The 18,244-nt window shown below is 52.0% G+C and overlaps 1 protein-coding gene across 3 annotated transcripts in view; it reads right to left on the reverse strand.

Annotated features, from left to right (window-relative positions):
• SLC35F4 (solute carrier family 35 member F4) overlaps nt 1-18,244 on the reverse strand; it is a 123,134-nt gene that overhangs the window by 8,700 nt on the left and 96,190 nt on the right. For 2 of the 3 annotated variants that reach the window (XM_044436530.1, XM_044436532.1), the window contains exons 2-4: nt 12,307-12,477; nt 6,796-7,093; nt 5,353-5,572 (exon numbers count right to left, since the gene is read on the reverse strand). In XM_044436530.1, coding sequence (XP_044292465.1) covers nt 5,353-5,572; nt 6,796-7,093; nt 12,307-12,477 — 689 coding nt within the window. The remainder of the gene's footprint in view (nt 1-5,352; nt 5,573-6,795; nt 7,094-12,306; nt 12,478-18,244) is intronic. The other variant, XM_044436531.1, reaches the window with a different exon arrangement.

Below are 18,244 nucleotides of genomic sequence, written 5' to 3' on the forward strand. Positions count from 1 at the left end.
AGTGATTGTCCATCTCCAGCACACAGGAAATGAGAGACATGGAACCCCAGACCAAAGAGCAAAAGGGAGGCATGTTCAGGGGAAGGATTACTCCAACCCAAACTCTGCACACAGCCAGTAGCAGGGTCCCTCTTCCAGTCTCCAGGAGAAAGGAGCAGATGACAGGTGATGGGGAAAGGCCTTTATCCAGAAACCCAAGACAGCTTCTCATTCCTGGCACCCTCCAGGTGTGCTGGCATCAGGTTTTAGTTGTACTTTTCTGTAACTCAGTAACAAATCAACTAAAATAATCTTGCATCTTACCAAAACCTAAAGATAAGTCTGATTTTGAGAGCAAATGCCCCTGGCTCAGATAGAATGGAAGGGCGGTTTTATTGATTTCCTTTCTTCAGTGCCTGCTCCTTGTAGCTCCAAACCAGAAAATAAGCAGTGTCACCTCTTAGCCCCATCAATTAAATGTTTCCTCACAGATTAAAATTGCCTCCACTGATTAATTAACTAAAGGATTTGTTGATTAATCCACTGATTAAACCAAACCAGGCTTGCAGCTCTCGTATTTATTTTATCTTTCTTTTTGTCCAATTCACTTTGTTCTTTAATGAGCTCTCCTCCTGAATTGGATGTCCCCCATCCAAATAAGGAACCCTACACTTTTCAGTTAGTGACAGATTTTATTTTCCTGGGCTCCAAGATCACCGCAGACTGGGACTGCAGCCAAGAAATTAAAAGACGCTTGCTCCTGGGGAGGAAAACTATGGCAAATCCAGACAGCGTACTAAAAAGCAGAGACATCACCCTGCCGATAAAAGTGCGTATAGTCAAGGTGATGGTTTTCCCAGTTGCAATGTATGGCTGTGAAAGTTGGACCACAAGGAAGGCTGAGCGCCAAAGGATTGAGGCCTTTGAATTGTGGTGCTGGAGGAGACTCCTGCGAGTCCCTTGGACCGCAAGGCAATCAAACTGGTCAGTCCTAGAGGAGATCAACCCTGACTGCTCTTTAGAAGGCCAGATCCTGAGATGAAACTCAAATACTTTGGCCACCTAATGAGAAGGAAGGACTCCCTGGAGAGGAGCCTGATGCTGGGAAGGATTGACGGCAAAGGAAGAAGGGGGCGGCAGAGGTTGAGGTGGCTGGATGGAGTCACGGGGCAGTTGGTGTGAGCTTAGGTGGACTCCCAGGGATGGTGGAGGACAGGAAGTCCTGGAGGAATGTTGTCCATAGGGTCATGATGGGCCGGGCACAACTTTGCGACTAACAACAACAACAGTTTCCAGGTTGAGTTGACGGGGAGCAATGCTTCCTGCCTGCTCATCAGCACAGCATTAAGGCCAACCTTGCAAGGTCGGAGGCATCCAACCAGGTTCGGAGGAACCCTTCCGGAATCCATCCCTCCAAGTCTTCCTGGGCTTCCTCTTATGCTTGGCCCAGCCTTCCAAAGTGAGCGGGGCCCAAAAGAAGCCCATGAGCCCACGCAGACGCCCAATTGTGTGGCTGGTGAACTCCTTCTATACCAGCCAGCGGCAGATGGACCGGCAGAGGACGCAGCTTGCAGGGTGGCCGCGGAGGCCGTGGCGCAAGGGGTGGGGGCACTCCTTGCATCCCACGTGGGGCTCAATTCCTGGAGAGTGCCCCGCAAATGCTGGCATGCTCGCCAAGAACTCACACACCATGGAAATATCTGGGAAGCATGAAAAAGCCCCTGGGCAATGAGGCACCCGACCGCGAGTGAGGAATCAGGACCGTACAGCACTTGAGGCCCTTCTGGGTGTAGATTCGGGGTCTTTCCATCTGCCCAGTGGAGCTGGGAGGCTGTGGGAACCGTGCTCCTAGGTGCAGCACCTTGGGCAGGCCAGGCTAAAACCTGGGGTGGCTACACCTCCACGGACACCTGAACCCCCCGCCAAGGCTGTGCTTGGTGTCTGGTTCGCCGCTGCTGCTGCTACACTCGCTGTGCAACCTCCAGGGCCGCTTGCAGAGGGCAGCATTTTGCATTTTCCACCCCCAGGGCTCCGGGGCCCAGAGAAAGCCAGAGGGAAGCTGCCCCAGGGAGGAGGGCGCCTTCTTGGCTCAGAACGTCTTGAGGTTGAGCTGCTTGAAGGACCTGGAGGGTCCTCTCCTTCCCCTGTTTTGTGGGGTCCAGGAGCATGCTTGCCGGGTCTGCTAACCCCAAGCCTTTTGGGCACCGTTTTATGCCGTTCTCTGGACCAGTAGCTGCAGATGAGTGATTCTGGATGGCTTAAACCAACTGACGGATCCGCCTCGCCGTTATCTAAATTTTCAGTGTTTTCCTTGAGATTTGCAATGGCATTAATGCTGATGCCTAATGTTCGTGGTCGCACTTGTTTCTCTCCTGAACCACCTCAAGTACAATGGCTTGCACAAAATGAGGCGTGCAAATGCACGTCCAGAGAACTTGCCGCCAGCCACCTTGGGCACCGCTCTGTGTGTGTGAGAGATCGGCGCACCTTGCCTGGCCTGCCAGGGTCCTTCACAGGCATCCCTCGCACAGGCCTTCCGCCAGCCACCCCTGCTGACGGGGCGTCCTGCCTCGGCCCAGCCCAGTTCAAGGCATGCGTGTCAGAGCAATACGGCAGCGGGACCAGCTGCCCGGAGAGGTGGGGGGCTCTCCCACCCTGGAGAAATTCAGGGTGAACCTGGACAGCCACCAGAGTGGGATGGATGGTGACTTGGTGTCCTGCAACAGCAGGGGGTGGACCTGATGGCCTTCATGGCCCCTTCCACCTCTACTATTCTATGTACAAGCCTTCAGCTGCCGGTGGGGGACGCCACGGGCTGAGCGAAAGAGTGGGAAGGGGGGAAGGGGGAGGTCGGGATCCGAGGAAGCGGGTTCCCCTGCTCAGCCTGGACTGCAAAGCTTGTGAGCTGCATGCAGAAGGGCCCAAGCTTGAAGGGGGCTCAGTGGCTGGTGCTGCGGAAGGTGACCAAGTAGAAACCCACTGCCAGATCAGGCCAGGTTGGATGGACACATCGGCCGGGCTCAGGCAGCCTGGTACTCCAGGGCTGGGGGGGGGGGGGGGGGAGCTATCACTGAGCTCGTGATTTGGGGGCCACTGTGTCATCCGAATCCAGCTGGGGGAACTGGCGGCCTGCTGTTGGGTTGTGAACTGTGGGTTGGTCACCCGGTTTGTTCGCCAGGTTCAGCAACAACCCATGGTTCAACCACGGCATATTGTCTGAACCCAGAATGCTCTGACTACCCAGGGTAAGTCAAGCTGAGACTATACGAAGCCACATCTAGTCCGCTCTCCCCATGTGAAGGAATCCGGCCATCCGTCAGTAGAAACGTCAAACGTGGAATTGATCTGGTAGCATTTTGGATCTTGATGGAAGTTTGTTTTTTTCATCAGCCAATTGTACACACACATGGACTCGTTAATGCCGTTTTGTTTCAGCTCGTAGAAGAAGCAAATAAAATTTACTCTCAGTAAAATTGGAATTCTAACAATGTACTTTGCAGACTAGCTGCCGAGACAAGCACAATTATCGTAAAGCACTCTTCACATAAACAGGCTCCCTCATTCTGCCTCCTTCCAGATGCACTGGATTGCAACACCCATTGACCATGCTGTCTGAGGATGATGGGAGCTTCAGTCCAACATACCTGGAGGGCAGCATGGGGAAGGCTCAGGTGGACAACTCTTTTCCCATGGTGCAATTGTCCACTTAAGGCACAATCCTCTCTGCTCTCCCAAGGCCAAGAATATACGGTCTTGGTATTGGAATTCCCAAGATTCCCATGGTCTCTTTGAGTGCTACAAATTTCTGTATAGCAGGAAAGCAGCCATATTCTGTCATACTCAGGCAGAACTTTGGGTGGAGCTTCACAAATGAAGGGAATACAGGTATGCACAGAAGGTGAAGGCTTGATTCCCTATGGCTCCCATTAAGTGCTATGGGAGAAGGGGAACAAGGTAAAATCCAAGACTCAGTTAAGAAAGGGGCAAAAACTGCCTCTTGCCTCAGACCAAGGACAAGGTGCAGCTGAATCCCCACCAAGTGGTGCTCCCTTTACTTTCTTCCATATAAGTGAATGGGAGCGCTGCTCAGCAGCCCTATTGGAAAAAGAAAATGCTGCATTTGAGGAGGTGCACTGAAAAGCAATCTATACATTTGGTATATAATTAGCAAATAAAACTGGGGAACATGAATACATTCCCCGGGGTACTTCCCATTAATACAGGGGTCTCAAACTTGCGGACTGCGGGCCAATTGCCGGGACGGCCGGGGCACGGGGGAGGGGCCCTGCGGCCTTCAAAGCCCCGGTGGCGCCCTGGCCGGCCGCGGGATGAGCGGCCCCCCACCACCGCGGGGGTGGAATACTTGATGCGGCCCGGCCTCACCCAGCCTCTACTTCCAGCGGCCCCCAGGTCAGCTGAGTTTGAGACCCCTGCATTAATATAAAGGAGGAGAGACTGAGGGTCTGTTCAGCCTTGGGAGGAAGAGACTCCAAGGGGATCTGTTGGCGACATGCAGGTATGTAAGGGGGTGCCGCACAGAGGTGGGACATGACCATTTTTCCCCTGCAGGGGAGGGCAGGATGCGTTCCGATGGAGCAACACTCAGGGAACCAAGATTTAGGGTGGATGCCAGGAAGTTCTTCCTGATGGTTAGGACCCCGAGGGTGTGGAATGGGCTTCCCCGGGAGGTGGCTGAGGCCCCATCGGGGAGGGTGTTCAAAGATAGGCTGGACATGCATATGGTGGGCATGTCGTGAGCGGAGCCGGCTGGAGCCAGGGGTCAGACTAGATGGCCCAGGAGACCCCTTCTGACTCACTCTGTTTCTGTGTTTCTAAAGCTCTTCACATCCCACCCGCAGAATAACAGGTGATCATAATAAAAAGGGTATGTCCATGCAGGCATTTTTGCAAGGCAAATGTTGTCATGAGTCCAACATTCCCTGGTCATTCTTCCACGCTTGTGTGTACACACACATACACACACACACGCGCATGCTCCCATGGGGTGAAATCAAAATGCACCTGCAAGACATTCTACATTCATTTTCAGTGGATTAATTGCCTGTGGTCACTCCTGAATTTCACCTCCAGGGGGCAGCACTCCTGGGAAGGGAGAACCGTGGAAGGAGAACAGGAAAATGTGACCACAAGGTGAGATTTCCCTGCAAAATGATGCTCAGCCCTAGAATTTCAGATTCGTGTGAGCACTGCCAAATACTTCTGTTCCCAGGACCATTTCTGCACGCTTTCTGTTTCTATTGTTCAGTGCAAAGCTAACAAGAAGGACACGGAGGGGACCTCGCCATCCCCACAGAACCCCAAATGGATGATGGCACGCCAACCCCGGTGAGGAAGACCGGTGCCAGTCATTACCCGAATGCCCATGAACCTGTCTTTCAGAACGATCCATGAGAGCAGGAAGACAAAGGCCTTGTTGCAACAGAACAGGGCTGAGACGTCGGTGGCCGTCAGCTTCTTCAAAGCCAGCAAATAAAGGTAATTAGTCAAAGTCCAGAGAATAGAAAAGGGAGCTGTCCTTTTAAGAAAGAGTTTCAGCGTCAGGCCATCTTCGCCAAAGATCCGGCTGCATTCCCTGCAAAAGAGGGGGAAAGAGGCACGTTCAACCGACACAGAATGAGTCTCTGTTGAACCCAGGCTAACAACAACTTCTGGGCGTCCTCCTTTGGAGTGCCTCTGGAGGTGCTCCCTCTGGGACACCCCTTTCGGGCGCTGGCAAGCCTCTTCTCTGTCCACCGCCCCATCCTTGCTCAGCTGTCTCTTCCGACATTGCGTCATGGGGTCAAGAGTCACGCTGGGCTCGGCCGGCTGCAGGGGGTCTTCTCCCCACCCCTCCCTGCAGCATGAATCCTGACTATTCTCCACGTCTGCCAGAACAGCTTGAGATAAGCCCCTCCATTTTTTCCATTTCAGCAAAATTCCGGAAGGAAGGCATCATGCCCACAGGTTGGCCCGTCACCTGGACGCCTCTTAGCCATACCCTGAACCCCGCTTTTCTTCCCCTCCTCATGCTGTCATGCCAGGCTCCCCGCTCGAGTCAATAGGCACTCCCCATTCCTACTGTTTCAGTGGCTGGTAAGAGAATTTTATTTAGCTGGACTTATTCATTTTCTTCATTTTCTTTAATGTCCTCTTTCTTAGCAGCTGTTATTCTTTTCAACACACTGCTTTCCTGGCTGTTGTTTATAGGCTGGTACGTTTTTATCCTGTTTTTATTATTTAACATTTATTTATATTGTGGCCAACATGGGCTAAAGCTCGTGTTTCCTTTCCTTTCCACTTCTTCCCTTTGCACATTCCAAATCTGCTTCTCCCTTAAACATCTGGAGCACATCTGGAGGTTGCAGAGATCCTGAAATGTGGGAGAAAAAATTCATTCTGCCCCCACCATCATCCTGCTGGTAGGACACCACTGAATACAAGCTAAATAGGTTATAAATGGTATGAAATCAATCAATCAATCAATCAATTTCACCCATCTGGTTATTCATCTTCCAAAAAATTTATATCCCATTCTCCTATACAATCAAAACAGCTAACAAACCTGGCTAAAGTGATATCTGTACAGACCATAAACATGAATATACATACAATATTTAAGATTAAAAATGGAGATATTCCACAAAAAAGGTGCCACCAGAGAAAAGACCCTGCCCATCCACCATATCTTCATCAAGAAGAGGATGCATTGCAAGGCCCCAAAGCTTAAAGTTCTGACAAGTTCATCAAAAGAAGGTAACATACAACAATGCTTAAGGTAATATCCTAGAAGCCACATCCTCAAAATTAGGAACCTACCTGAATTTTTTGATTGGAGATTGCTTTTCCTGTGCCGTTGCAAGATGCCCGGAATAATAAACAGGGAAAAACATAATATTCCAGTTTGTGGAGAACCAAGTCATGAAAAACGGGTAATCGAAGTTCTTGTAGGTGATTTTGACAATCTGCGTTGTTCCGACACAAGAGGACGAGACGGACAAAATAATCAGAAATCCCCAGACGATCTTGAGGAACACGGACAGGCAGGACTCGCAGCGGGTCTGGGCCCGGCTCTCTTGGCTGGTGCTTTCGGCATGGGCTTGTGTTCCTTCTTCTCCTGAAAACAGACACGGACGATGCCGTTGAAGAAATAAAGGCCAGCCACAGTATTACTATCCAGATACGAGGCAAAGAGGACATCGTAATGAGTAGCGCTTGGGTGAGAGCAATCGATTGCTCTTACCGCAGAGGAATTGAATTTCATCCAAGTCCCCAACCCTGGGACCCCAGTCTGGCTCTCTGAGGATTGCCCAAGGGGTCCCCGGCTTCTGGGGTTTCCCGATTTCATTCCCCGTTCTAAAAGGTCAAAATGCCCTGAGGTTTTCACTGCAGGAAGAGTTTCAAGTTAAAATAGGCTTGTCCTGGAGCTTTTTTAGCCCCACTCCATGTGACATCAGCTCCATCTGCCCCCAGAAGTGTCTCCAAAATCAATTTGATCCTTGGCCTGGAAGATGCTCCATGTTCCATCTGGCCCTACAGATTGTGGTGGGACAGAAAGAGCTCCTGACCAGAGAATGTATTTATTTATTAGATTTATATCCTGCCTTTTTTCTTACAAAGAACTCAAAGCAGCCCGCTTCCTTCTCCCCCTGCTGCTTCTCCTTATCTTCACAACAACCACCTGTGAAGCGGGTTGGGTTGAGAGCCCATGATGGGCCCAAGGTCACCCTCTTGGCTCCGTGGCTGAGCGGGGACTAGAACCTGGATCGCCTGAGTCCCAGCCCCGCACTTGGAATCGCGGGGCTTTGGCCCCGGCTAATGTCTGTGGCCTCCCAAGCACAGATCATTTCAAGGGGGACACCGAGCTTTTCCGTGTGGGGCTCTTAATTCACTCTGCCCGCTTGCAGTTCCATCACCGAACTGAAATCCAAGCACTAAACAAAGTGCTTTTCCTTTGCTGATTTTCCACCACATAACCTCTCGGTCGCACTTTGACACATCGTCAGAAGGAAGCGTCCCTGGAGAAGACCTTCATGCCAGGGAATGCCGAGGGCAGACAAAGAGGAAGACCACCCATGAGATGGATGGACCCTGTCAAGGAAGCCACAGCCTTGAACTTAACATTGCTGCGCAGGACTGACACGGACAGAACATTTTGAAGGGCTTCCATTGGAAGGGTCGCTGGAGAGGACTTGACAACATGTAAGAACAACAACATCCTCTAGGTGGCACTGTTGTACAGCACAGCAGCACAATTACACAAGTGGACAAGCGGTTTCTTTCCCTTTTTCAAATACTACCACATTGTCTCTGCTCTACAGAAAGAAAGAAAAATAACTGGCAGAAATGTTATTTAGAAACAGAAACAACATTGGAGGTCACAGACAACGCAGTTATGACTAGGGAATGAGGAGCACAGCGCAAATGACTCATGGAGAAAGCTTCCGTGCATCTTTCTATGGCTTCCACTACTGCTCTTGGCGGCAGCCGTTCCCCTGCTCTGGCGCTGCCTGCAGTGCTGGCTCTTGCTTCTGTGGTGCTCTGGAGCCTGGGGTGTGAAGGGGATCCCCTCCTTGGGCCCACCTATTCCCATTCCACTCCCAGTACTGCTATCCTGGATCAGATCCAAGGTCCATCCAGGCCAGCACTCCAGCCACACGGTGGCAAGCCAGCTGCCCACAGGATCCCTCCTGCAGGAGGGGTGCAAGGCCTCCTCCCGCCCAGCTCCTCCGCAACTGGTGCATGCAGGCAGGCACCTGTGGTGAAGGAATCGGCCCATAGCCAGCAAGCCAAGTAGCCACGGATAACCTCCTTCTCCTTCTCTGGGACAAACCCTCGCAGGAACAGCACTGACAGTGGATCATGCTAACTAAGGGTCCTGGTGACGGGTTAGCTACCATTTGAATGAAGCTGGCAGATACAGTAACGAAGGTTACGAGTTGAGTTAGTGATTCGTCCTGTATGTCTCAGAGAGCCTCAGGTACAGACTGGGTTCACAGGGGGTGTTGCCTTGAAGCCATGTGGAGCTGCTGAACTGTTGTATCTTGGCTTTGTATTAAAACAAACAAACTTGCACGTTCTGCCAGTTCAGTAGTAGTAGTGGTTTCACAGGGTAAGAAGTCTGACTCGCTTTGCTATCCTGTTTTATATTTCTGATTGCTTATGACTCACTCGTGTTTTCCAGGCTCTTCTCTTTGGAGAGCCAATCCGCTTTGTCCAGACTATTAACCATTTATGTTAACAATTCCCAAGGGTGAGTGGGGGGTTTATGCCCTGGCCTTTGTTGCAAAAGCAGAGATATCATTTTCTTCTGTGAAATGGTGGGAAATCTTTAGGAATTTTGCTTTCATGGACCAGTGCCGGCACCCATTTTTGATCTGTGCTTTCTCCCAACCTGGCAGCCTCCAGGTGTATGGGACTATAATTCTCATCAACCCCAACTGAGCTGGCTGGGGATGTTGGGAGTTGTAGTTCTAGAGCTGACTGATATAAAACACAACAGAATCTAGGAAATGAGTCACGAGGAATATATATACCTGCACCACATCTTTTAAAAATATACGGTACATGGGCTTCCCCATTACCTCAAACTTGCCAGTTTTCAATGGAACAAGTTCACACCATCAGGGGCAAACTACCTCCCTCGTCTGCAGCCATGGATCACAATATCTTAGTGGCCCCTTCTGCAGAGCAGACTTTAGGCCTTTCCACTAGAACTCCAAGGCCCATCAGCCACAGCCAGGTACAAAAAAAGGACCCAGGAAGGTAACGGTAAGCCAACGTCTCCCTGACTACATGCTTAAGCTGAGAAATACACTTGCAGTGGCAGAACTGGGACATGCACAGGAACCCTTTCACCCCCCCCCCCCCAAATCATGCTCAATTTCTCAAGGTTAGGCTTCTGCATACCCTGAAGTACCCTGCCTAATCTCAGAAGCTACAGAGTCGAGCTTTGGCTATGGGTGGTATAGAAATGTGCTGAAAAAGAAGAAGAAGAATTTCAGTGGCTTATTTTAGGAAGAAAACAAAGCTTATTGGCACCACTTCTGTGCAACCACTGGGAGTCGGAAAACTTTGCTGATCTGTGGCAAATCCCTTGGAGAGTCAGCAGGACACCCACATCTGTCCTACCTATTGCGGGGGGCGGGGGGCAGCCACCCTACAATGAGGCAGACTCATAACGATGCAGAACTCTTCTGCCGGCAGGGGCAAGGGCCACGGTTTTGCAAGGCAGCTCCCTCCTTGCATGCAAACGTTAGGCCTCGACGGACCCACAGTCTCCCCACGATACGGGCGCTCCCAGAATAGTCCTTCAATCCGCAGCCATCCTGCCTCATTCAGAGTATTTCTTATCGGGGAGGAGAGATCTAGATGAAGCATCCTCGACTTGAAACCCCCTGCTTTTTCCCATCGCTTCTTCCACCCCTTTTCTTACCACGGAGAATCTGTTAAGAAGGAAACTGCGGACTCGCTGCATGAATGCAGCTAAGAGGAAGCTTCCAGGGTTCTCCTTGTAATAGCCAAAGGTTCCTTTCAGTATGCAAGCCCCTGCACCCATGAGGACTAGCAGCTTGATTTTAGATCAAGTTAAATAATTCAGATTCTTGGAATGCAAGAACAAACCAGACAGGACACAGCTGACATCCTTCCAACATACGATGTTCTAAGCTTCTGCACCCAGGTAAGGGGCTTGCTAGGTGTATTATAACTGAAAGTGTTTGGTTACCACAGGATGCAAACCAAATGCCCTCACAGCAGATGCTTGAAAGCCTCTGAACTCAGAAACGGACGGTGGCGTGACCTCCACCACTGACACACCTCAGTGTCTTGCATGTTATCTAGACAGCTGTCCCAGTTTACAGCTGGGGGGGACGGGGACTGTGGGGTGGCACTGATTCAAACTGGTGTCCCAGCATGGTACTTTCCCCTCCGACTGTGAGGGATCCAGGCTCAGCCCCTTATGCAAGAGCACATCTGCAAGGCCAGACACAAATCCCCTTCACGAATCCCCTTCACATAAGAGCATTCTTATTTTTGAAAATATCCAGTATTTTAGCAGAATCGCTCTGTGTTTTATTTTTTAATCCTCGTTCTCTCTATTCTACTTTATGATTTCATTCCAGTGCTTTGAAAGCTGTATTGAGCCATTGAAAAAACGACGGGAAGGCAGGAGTAGGAAAGATTCTAATGAAAGGAACACATGTTAACATTTTGGTGTGTTACGTTATTGATTTATAAAAATGGATCACCCCCCACCTCCAAAACTCACAGAATCAAGAGGCAGTTCTATGATTCATGGACCTGATAATGATAGATAGATAGATAGATAGATAGATAGATAGATAGATAGATAGATAGATAATCAAATCAAACAGACTCTCATCTGAACTGCTTTCCTCAAAAAGCTGCTACGGATCTAACTGGTTTTACATTACAGAATTTAAACTGGTTTGATGCTCCATTCCCTCTTCCCACTGAACTCTGGAAGTTCCGGTTAGTGGGAGCCACTCACCCCATCGGACAATGCCTGGGGTTCTTCGAGAGAAGCCATGGCCACGAAAGTTTTAGGATTTGGGTCTGCGGTGCTACCCTGATTTCAGGTCATTCCGTGGCTCCCAGTGAAGAATAGTTCATTGGGAGAATTGTTGGAACCTTGGAAAGACTCGTTCCATTAGTTTCAGGGATTCACTAAGGAAGCATCCCTTGGATTCTTGGGTGGCAAACCAGTTTAAATCAGTGTTGTTATCTATGGCGGTTACTCTCATCAACCACCATAAGAAGATTCAGAAGTGATCCCTTGGACCTTCTACAGAAGAGGGAAGGAAAAAACAGCCCTATTTTGCCAATTCAACACGGGTTTTGCTTCTGGGGGAACCGGAAGTGACGGTGGGGGGCCACATCTGCAGGAGGAGTCCTTCCTCTGCAGGGCTGTAATGGACCAGGACTGATCTTTCATGAAGACCAAGGCTGGGTCCTTTTCCTCCAGCTTCCTCTTGTTTTCCTCTTCCCTTTGTACATGCTTGAGATAACGGGGACGGGCATTTTGACGGCCAAACCGAGCTGAGCTTTGCAGGTCCTCAAGATGCAACCTGGTCCAAAGGTGGCCCTCCCCATTGGCATCCTCTTTGGGAGGTCACCTGGTCCTCAGCCCAACCTATGGGAGACAACAACACACCTGCCTCGCCCCTCCATCCTTCCAGCCTGCCCACCAAAATCCCCAGTCCACGATGGAAAGCAAGATTGGCAGGATGATGGCAGTCACAGCGTGAGGCACCATCCCAGGCAGGGCAGGGCAGGCCAGGACAGGGCACCTGTGACTCATGAGCATACCTGATCTGTTCTGCCTCTCTCCTCTGCCGTGCCGGCAAAATCCAGCTGGACTTTGACTCTGCAGCTCTAGAATGGGAGCAGCAGAAACTTCCGCGGCGGGCAAGGGCGATTGCTGCCTGCGGGGCCAGGTGGTTCCTGGCTTGCATCGGACGACAGAGGATCGGGAGGCACCTGGGGAGAAAGAGTTTGCATCAGTTTGGTGGGGTACACTCTCCTCGGAAGAGGGGATACGGGGACGGGGTGGCTAACCTCTTGCTGCATCGGAACATCCTGGGGCATTTTAGGACTGTTGCATGCCTGCCTGAAAAGAAACAACTCCCCTGGGACGGGGGCGAGGGAGGAAAGGCATACGATGCAAACTGAAGATGCAAAGCTCATTTCTTCCCCCCCGGCAGTGAAGTGCCACCTTAAGATAACTTGCGGGTTTGGAGGTCAGGAAACAGTGCTCTCGGCTGCCCTGCCGTCATGGATTCTCAGGAAATGAGGCAAGGCAGAGCAGCGTTCCTACGGTGCGCGCGACTCGTACATGCATGGTGGTGCATCCACCAGAAAGTCTCTGCACAGGTGCAGCTGATCCAGAAGCGAGTGACTCGCGTGCCTATTTTTGTGAGTTCTTCCCACTGGCCTTTCTGAGGAGTTTGGCAAGTCCCATGGCAGAGAGGCAGGCTGGGCTTCAGGGGGCATTTGAGCTCATAAAAGGTCTTGCAGCTGATTTTCAATATTAGGAATCCACCAGGGAACACGTGGCTTTAGTTAAGATAAAGAGAGTGATTCTAAGTGCCTGCAGCAGGGGTTTCCCTCCTGTCTGGGTCGCACCTCCATCGCATCTCTGGCACTGGGGGCAGCAGCCAGAGCTGTTAAGCCTCAGCACCTTAATTTATTGTGAGCCATTCTTTACTGCCTCAGTCTTACCCCTCGAGCACCTCCTGGCCTTTTCTTTCCTCCTCCTACTAAAAGAAGGTCTGAGTGCCCCCGGCGCATGGCCATCTGGCCAGAAAGCATCTTCGGATCGTCTCCAGGCAATGGCAATTTTGGCCCATATGGAATTCTCCTTATCTGCGTGGCGAAGCATCTCACAGGCATCTTCACCTGTGCGACCAGCAGTGGCTTTTCTTCTCCTGAAAATGGAGGCCCTCTAGATGCGCAGGGCAGGGCGGGAAATTCTGGGAAATTCTGCCTCCTCGGCAGCTTTGCCTCTTCTCCTCCTCTTAGCAAATGGGCTCTGAGATCACAGCGGAGGGCCAGGATGTGACCAGCCACCAGTTCCTCCACACCTAGGTAGGATGTTCCGCGACTGAAGGGCGTCGTATCATGTTCCGGAGCGTGATGTTGCAGGAGCAAAAGCAAGACCAGCTCGGAGCTCCTGGGAACCACCCAGCATTCCTGGGAAGAATGTCCCAGTAAACCCACAGAGCCAGTCCCTGAGCCAGGGACTTATGGATTGCAGGCCAGATCATACGCCACATGGAAGGGAACTTCAGTGCCCACTCCAGCTTTTTCCAACTCTGGGCAGCTTAAACCCTCTCCACAGCCTCTGAATTAAACCTCTGAATGTTTCGCAGTGAGAGGCTCACTGGGAAACATTTACTCCCTGGGTGCCGAGTATTATCTGCCCACCCTCCAGGGGAGTCCTGGTCGGAGCATGGCCTCCTCACTGGCTGGCTCCTGGACACAGAGTCGTATTCAGAAGCAATGGTCACCTCCTCTGAGGTGAGGTGGCCCTTCTGGCACGTGTGGAGTGGCCCAGTGGTCTACCCACTTCTGAGCACCGACGTGATCGAACCATCTCCCCTCACGGGAGGCTGCCTGGAAGGAGGGCGAAGAGGGCAAGGACTGGCCCACCCAATATCCAACCACCTTCCACCAGAAATTCAACCACAAGCTGCTGAATGAGTGGATTAGGCCTATGAGGAAACCAAGAGCCAACTTCTTTGGGTATGTGAATTCGTATCCTCAACAGGGAAGCATAACCCTCCACACATATCCGCTGGAAGTTCTCCAGATCTTTTGGCCTGCAACCCCCATCACTGCTTAGGTCGGCCAGGCCCAAAGGGCCTTGTAGGCCAAGACATCTGAGGGCTACCAGTTGCCCACTCCTGACTAAAAGCCACTGATAAAATGGATCTGGCCCATGAAAACTGAAGCCAGTTGTGTTCATGTTACGAATGCCCCAAAGACTCTTGCTTGTTCTGCCAGCACAGGGAGCCCTTCGGAAACAGGAACTCCACAAACCTGCCTTCCTCCATCACGGCTCTCCAACAAGCTGCAATTTCCTGCCCTTAGACACCTAAGAAGAGCTCTGCTGGATTGGCCCAAGAGTCCATCCAGTCCAGAATTCTCTTCATACAGCGGCCAACCATCTACCTGCGGGGCACTTAGGCCTCCAATACTAGAAGAAGCATTTGGCCATGAGGACTAGCAGCCACCAGCTGTCTTAGAAACACAGGACATAGAAACGGAAACAGGGTGAGTCAAAAGGGGCCTCCAGGGCCATCTAGTCTGACCCCCAGCTCAAGTTGGTTCCACTCACAACATGCCTACCATGCCTGAGGTGCCTTCTCTTCCTTCATGCCCAGTCCCTTTTGAAAGCCACCCAGATGAGAAGCCACAAAGTGTGACATCACCGAGCGTCACCACTCCCTGTCCCCAACCCACACCAGTGCTATGACACATCCACCACAGCACCCCGATCCAACCTGAGGGCGCAGGGAACCAGCTGGGTTTTTTCTCTTCATCCAACAGAGGGTTTTCCCCTAAAAGGGGCAAATCTAAATTTGCTCAGCACAGCAGCCTTTGCATTATTAAAGGAGACAGCTTGCATTTAGACTAAGAATTACAGAGCTGGAAAGCAAGTTTGCTGGAAAGTAGTTGGAGAAAAGCAAAGCAACTGGGCACCAGAGCAAACCAAACAGCTGTTTTTCCCCTCTGTCACATGCAATGAAAACCTAGCAATTTATAAAGCAAATAATGAATTGTTCTTGGTCTCTGCCCCCTTCTCCTCCCCCCACCCCAGCGACATACATATTTCTATGTTCAGAGGAATGGGGAGGGCCGGGATCCCTTCACATGATGGCCTTTAATTTAGAGCCAGCCAAACCGTCTTCCCTGATGATAGGAGAGCAACTGCTTATCAATTTTTCATGGCAGCCGCTGGGAAAAAAAACTCCAGACTGCTTCTTCCAGGCTGTCACAGCTAAATGCCTTGGTAAGATGTGCTCCAGCCCGCAAGGTGAACCGGTGCATTTCAGCAAATCTTTCTGAGGCTTCTCATCCATTTATTTATCCTCTCCCGCCGCTACTCCCATTATAACAGAAGCTGTGGCTCGCTCCAGATTGAAGCAAGCCACGGCAGGGAGGGTGAGATAACTCCTTGGTCATGCCTCAGAAGCACAGAAAGCTGCCTTTTGCCAGGCTGGCCTTTCTGCTCCTCCTGCTCGGCAATTCTATGCAAGCTCAGACAGGAAAGGGCCTACAATCCCCAGCATTCCCCAGCTGCTGGCTGGGGAATTCTGGGAACGATAGCCGTTTTTCTCTATCCCGATGTGAGTGTCTTGAGAGTGTTTCCTGGCTTCCCAGCCTGTTGCCGGTGAGCCACCAAAAGAAAGAGAGAACACAAGAGGACCACTAATTGCATAAACTAATTTGATGTAGAGCTTGAAATCTGGAAATCAGGATTATGATAGGGAGGATGGGGTGACTGTCAGGACCAGGGCCTGGCTGTTCCTGCAAGTGCTCGCAGAACCAGGAACACCTCTGTGGGCACTTGCGGGAAACACCTGCGGAGCAATTCCGTAGTGCAGCTGGAGACGCCGAAGAGCAGCAGAAGAGGCTTCCCCGCATGACTCCTGTGCGCTGGCTCCCGCTTCACTACCCTTCGCCCCCGGTTGTTCCCACCTGCATCGCTATGCCTTGCTCCAGTTCGTTTCTGCCTCACCCCAGCCTGTGCCCGTTCCCGCTCTCCCGTCTTTCCTCCAGGTAGACCCTGCCTCGCCCCAGCCTGCCACAACCCTCGCGGCAACGTCTCCCTGGTGAACAGACCCTGGAATGGTGCTCGCTCGCTCGCTCGCTCGCTCGCTCTGCCTGCAGACTTGGACTGCTCTCCTCCGTGCCTTTGACCCGGACCTGCTGACTTGCTCCTAGCCTCTGGCCCAGAGTAAACTCTGGGCTCAGCTGAAGCTCGCCCCCTGGACCCAGCGTCCTGCCCTTGCCTGCTCCCGCCCACGGCCCGGCCCTCACGTTGCCCATCGAGTCTCCGATCTTTTTCTGCTGCTGTCTTCTGAACACTACTAACCAGAATAATAGCCTGCTGGGGTGCCAGAGGTTGAACGTCATCTACCTCGAGAATCCAGCTGGATTAGTAGCCAGCACACGAATTTAGAAATAAATGAATAAACGAAACACAAGTCCTTGGACGGCCCCCGGGCATTTGGGGCCTCTTGCATGGTTTGCACCGAGGTGGAACGGCCGGCGAGCTGCAGCGGAGCCGGCCTTCAGCAGCGGCTGTGAGCTCCACCGGCAATCACAAGGACCAAAGGGGGCAGGCGTGCACAGGAGGCGGTGCGGCCCTCCCTCCTCTCTGCCAGCAGGTGCCCCACGGGCTGCAGGATGGGGCCACACAGCTCCCTCTGGAGGCGCCTGCCGGTTTTGCTGCCCCTGCCGCCTGTGCCCGGCACGCAGCCGTCTTCATGCAGAGTGCCCTCCCCGACCCGGCCCCCTCCAGGACGGGACTGCCGCCCCCATCTGGCTCAGTCGGCATGGCCGAGGGGTGTTGCAGTCCAACACTGCCGCAACCACTCTGGTTGTGGCTATCGCAGGAGTCATTCACAGGCACGTTCCGAAGTTTGCTAAGCCACTGGCTGTTCTCCTGAGCCTTCCCCTGGAGTCTTCCAGCCAGCTCCAGCATTCCTCCCAGGGCAGAGCCGGCCTCGCTTCCCTTTCCCAATCCCAGTCCCAATCCCTGTCCCACTTTATTCACCACTGGCTTTTGAGCCTCGAAAAAAGTGTGATTAGGTCCCTATTTGACTTTTCCGACCCTGAACGCGGCCTCCCTTCGCTTCTGTTGATATTATCGCCCATCTTGTGCAATGCCCTCTTTGGGCTGCCCAACAGATGCAGCCCTGCCTCGTCAATTCTCCTGTCCGGCTCAGTTAAGGGAGGACAGGAGGCACCTGGGCGAGGTGAGACCTCACGCAGGCTGATGTGTCCCCAGTTGCCAGAGAGGCATTGCCAGGTCATCAGTCTAAACGCTCCAGCAAAGGGAGCAGGAGAGACGGCGCAGCTGCGGGTGAATGATTTCTTCCCTGTTGGAAAAATAATCCTCTCGATTTTAAGTGTCGCACTAACAGTTCCCACCTTTTAACACTTTCCTGCGCCTCCAGGTACTCTATAAAGGGGAGATAGTAACTCTCCCATCTTTTCCCGGCTCTTTTTGGAGCACACGCTGCTCTGGCTACTGCTATTCCTTGATGGTTTTTTAAAAATGCAAAAATGTACACAAATGTAATGATTGAGAAGTAAACGGAGGGGACATTCAGCTGCCTTGAAAAGGAGCGGTGAAAGGGGGAAAGCGCCTCAGCCCTTGAAAAAGACTCGCTGCAACAATAATAATAATTTTAAAAGATATTGCAAGCAGGATTGTACCATTTTCTGGGGTAAAAGGGGTGGCAAGCCAATGAAAGGGGCTCCGAAGGGCTGCCTGGGTATCAGTGCAGGGGCGGTTAGTGCCACGAGTGCCTGGGCGAGACGGCCACGAGCGGCACGGCAGTCGGCCAGGTTCGTCAAGCCGCTCGCCAGCCGATCCCCACAAGCAGTGCTGGAATGGCTCTCCTGGGCTCAGACGTCACCGCGCCCCCTTGTGGTATGAGCAACCCCTAGAACAAGCCCGGGTGGCCGGGTGGCTTGTCCCTGCGGGAAGCGGTGTGGGTTCACTGGCAGCACA

The sequence above is a fragment of the Varanus komodoensis genome, unplaced genomic scaffold (genome assembly GCF_004798865.1).
Source record: "Varanus komodoensis strain SLA01 unplaced genomic scaffold, ASM479886v1 scaffold3, whole genome shotgun sequence".
NCBI classification, from domain to species: Eukaryota; Metazoa; Chordata; class Lepidosauria; order Squamata; family Varanidae; genus Varanus; species Varanus komodoensis.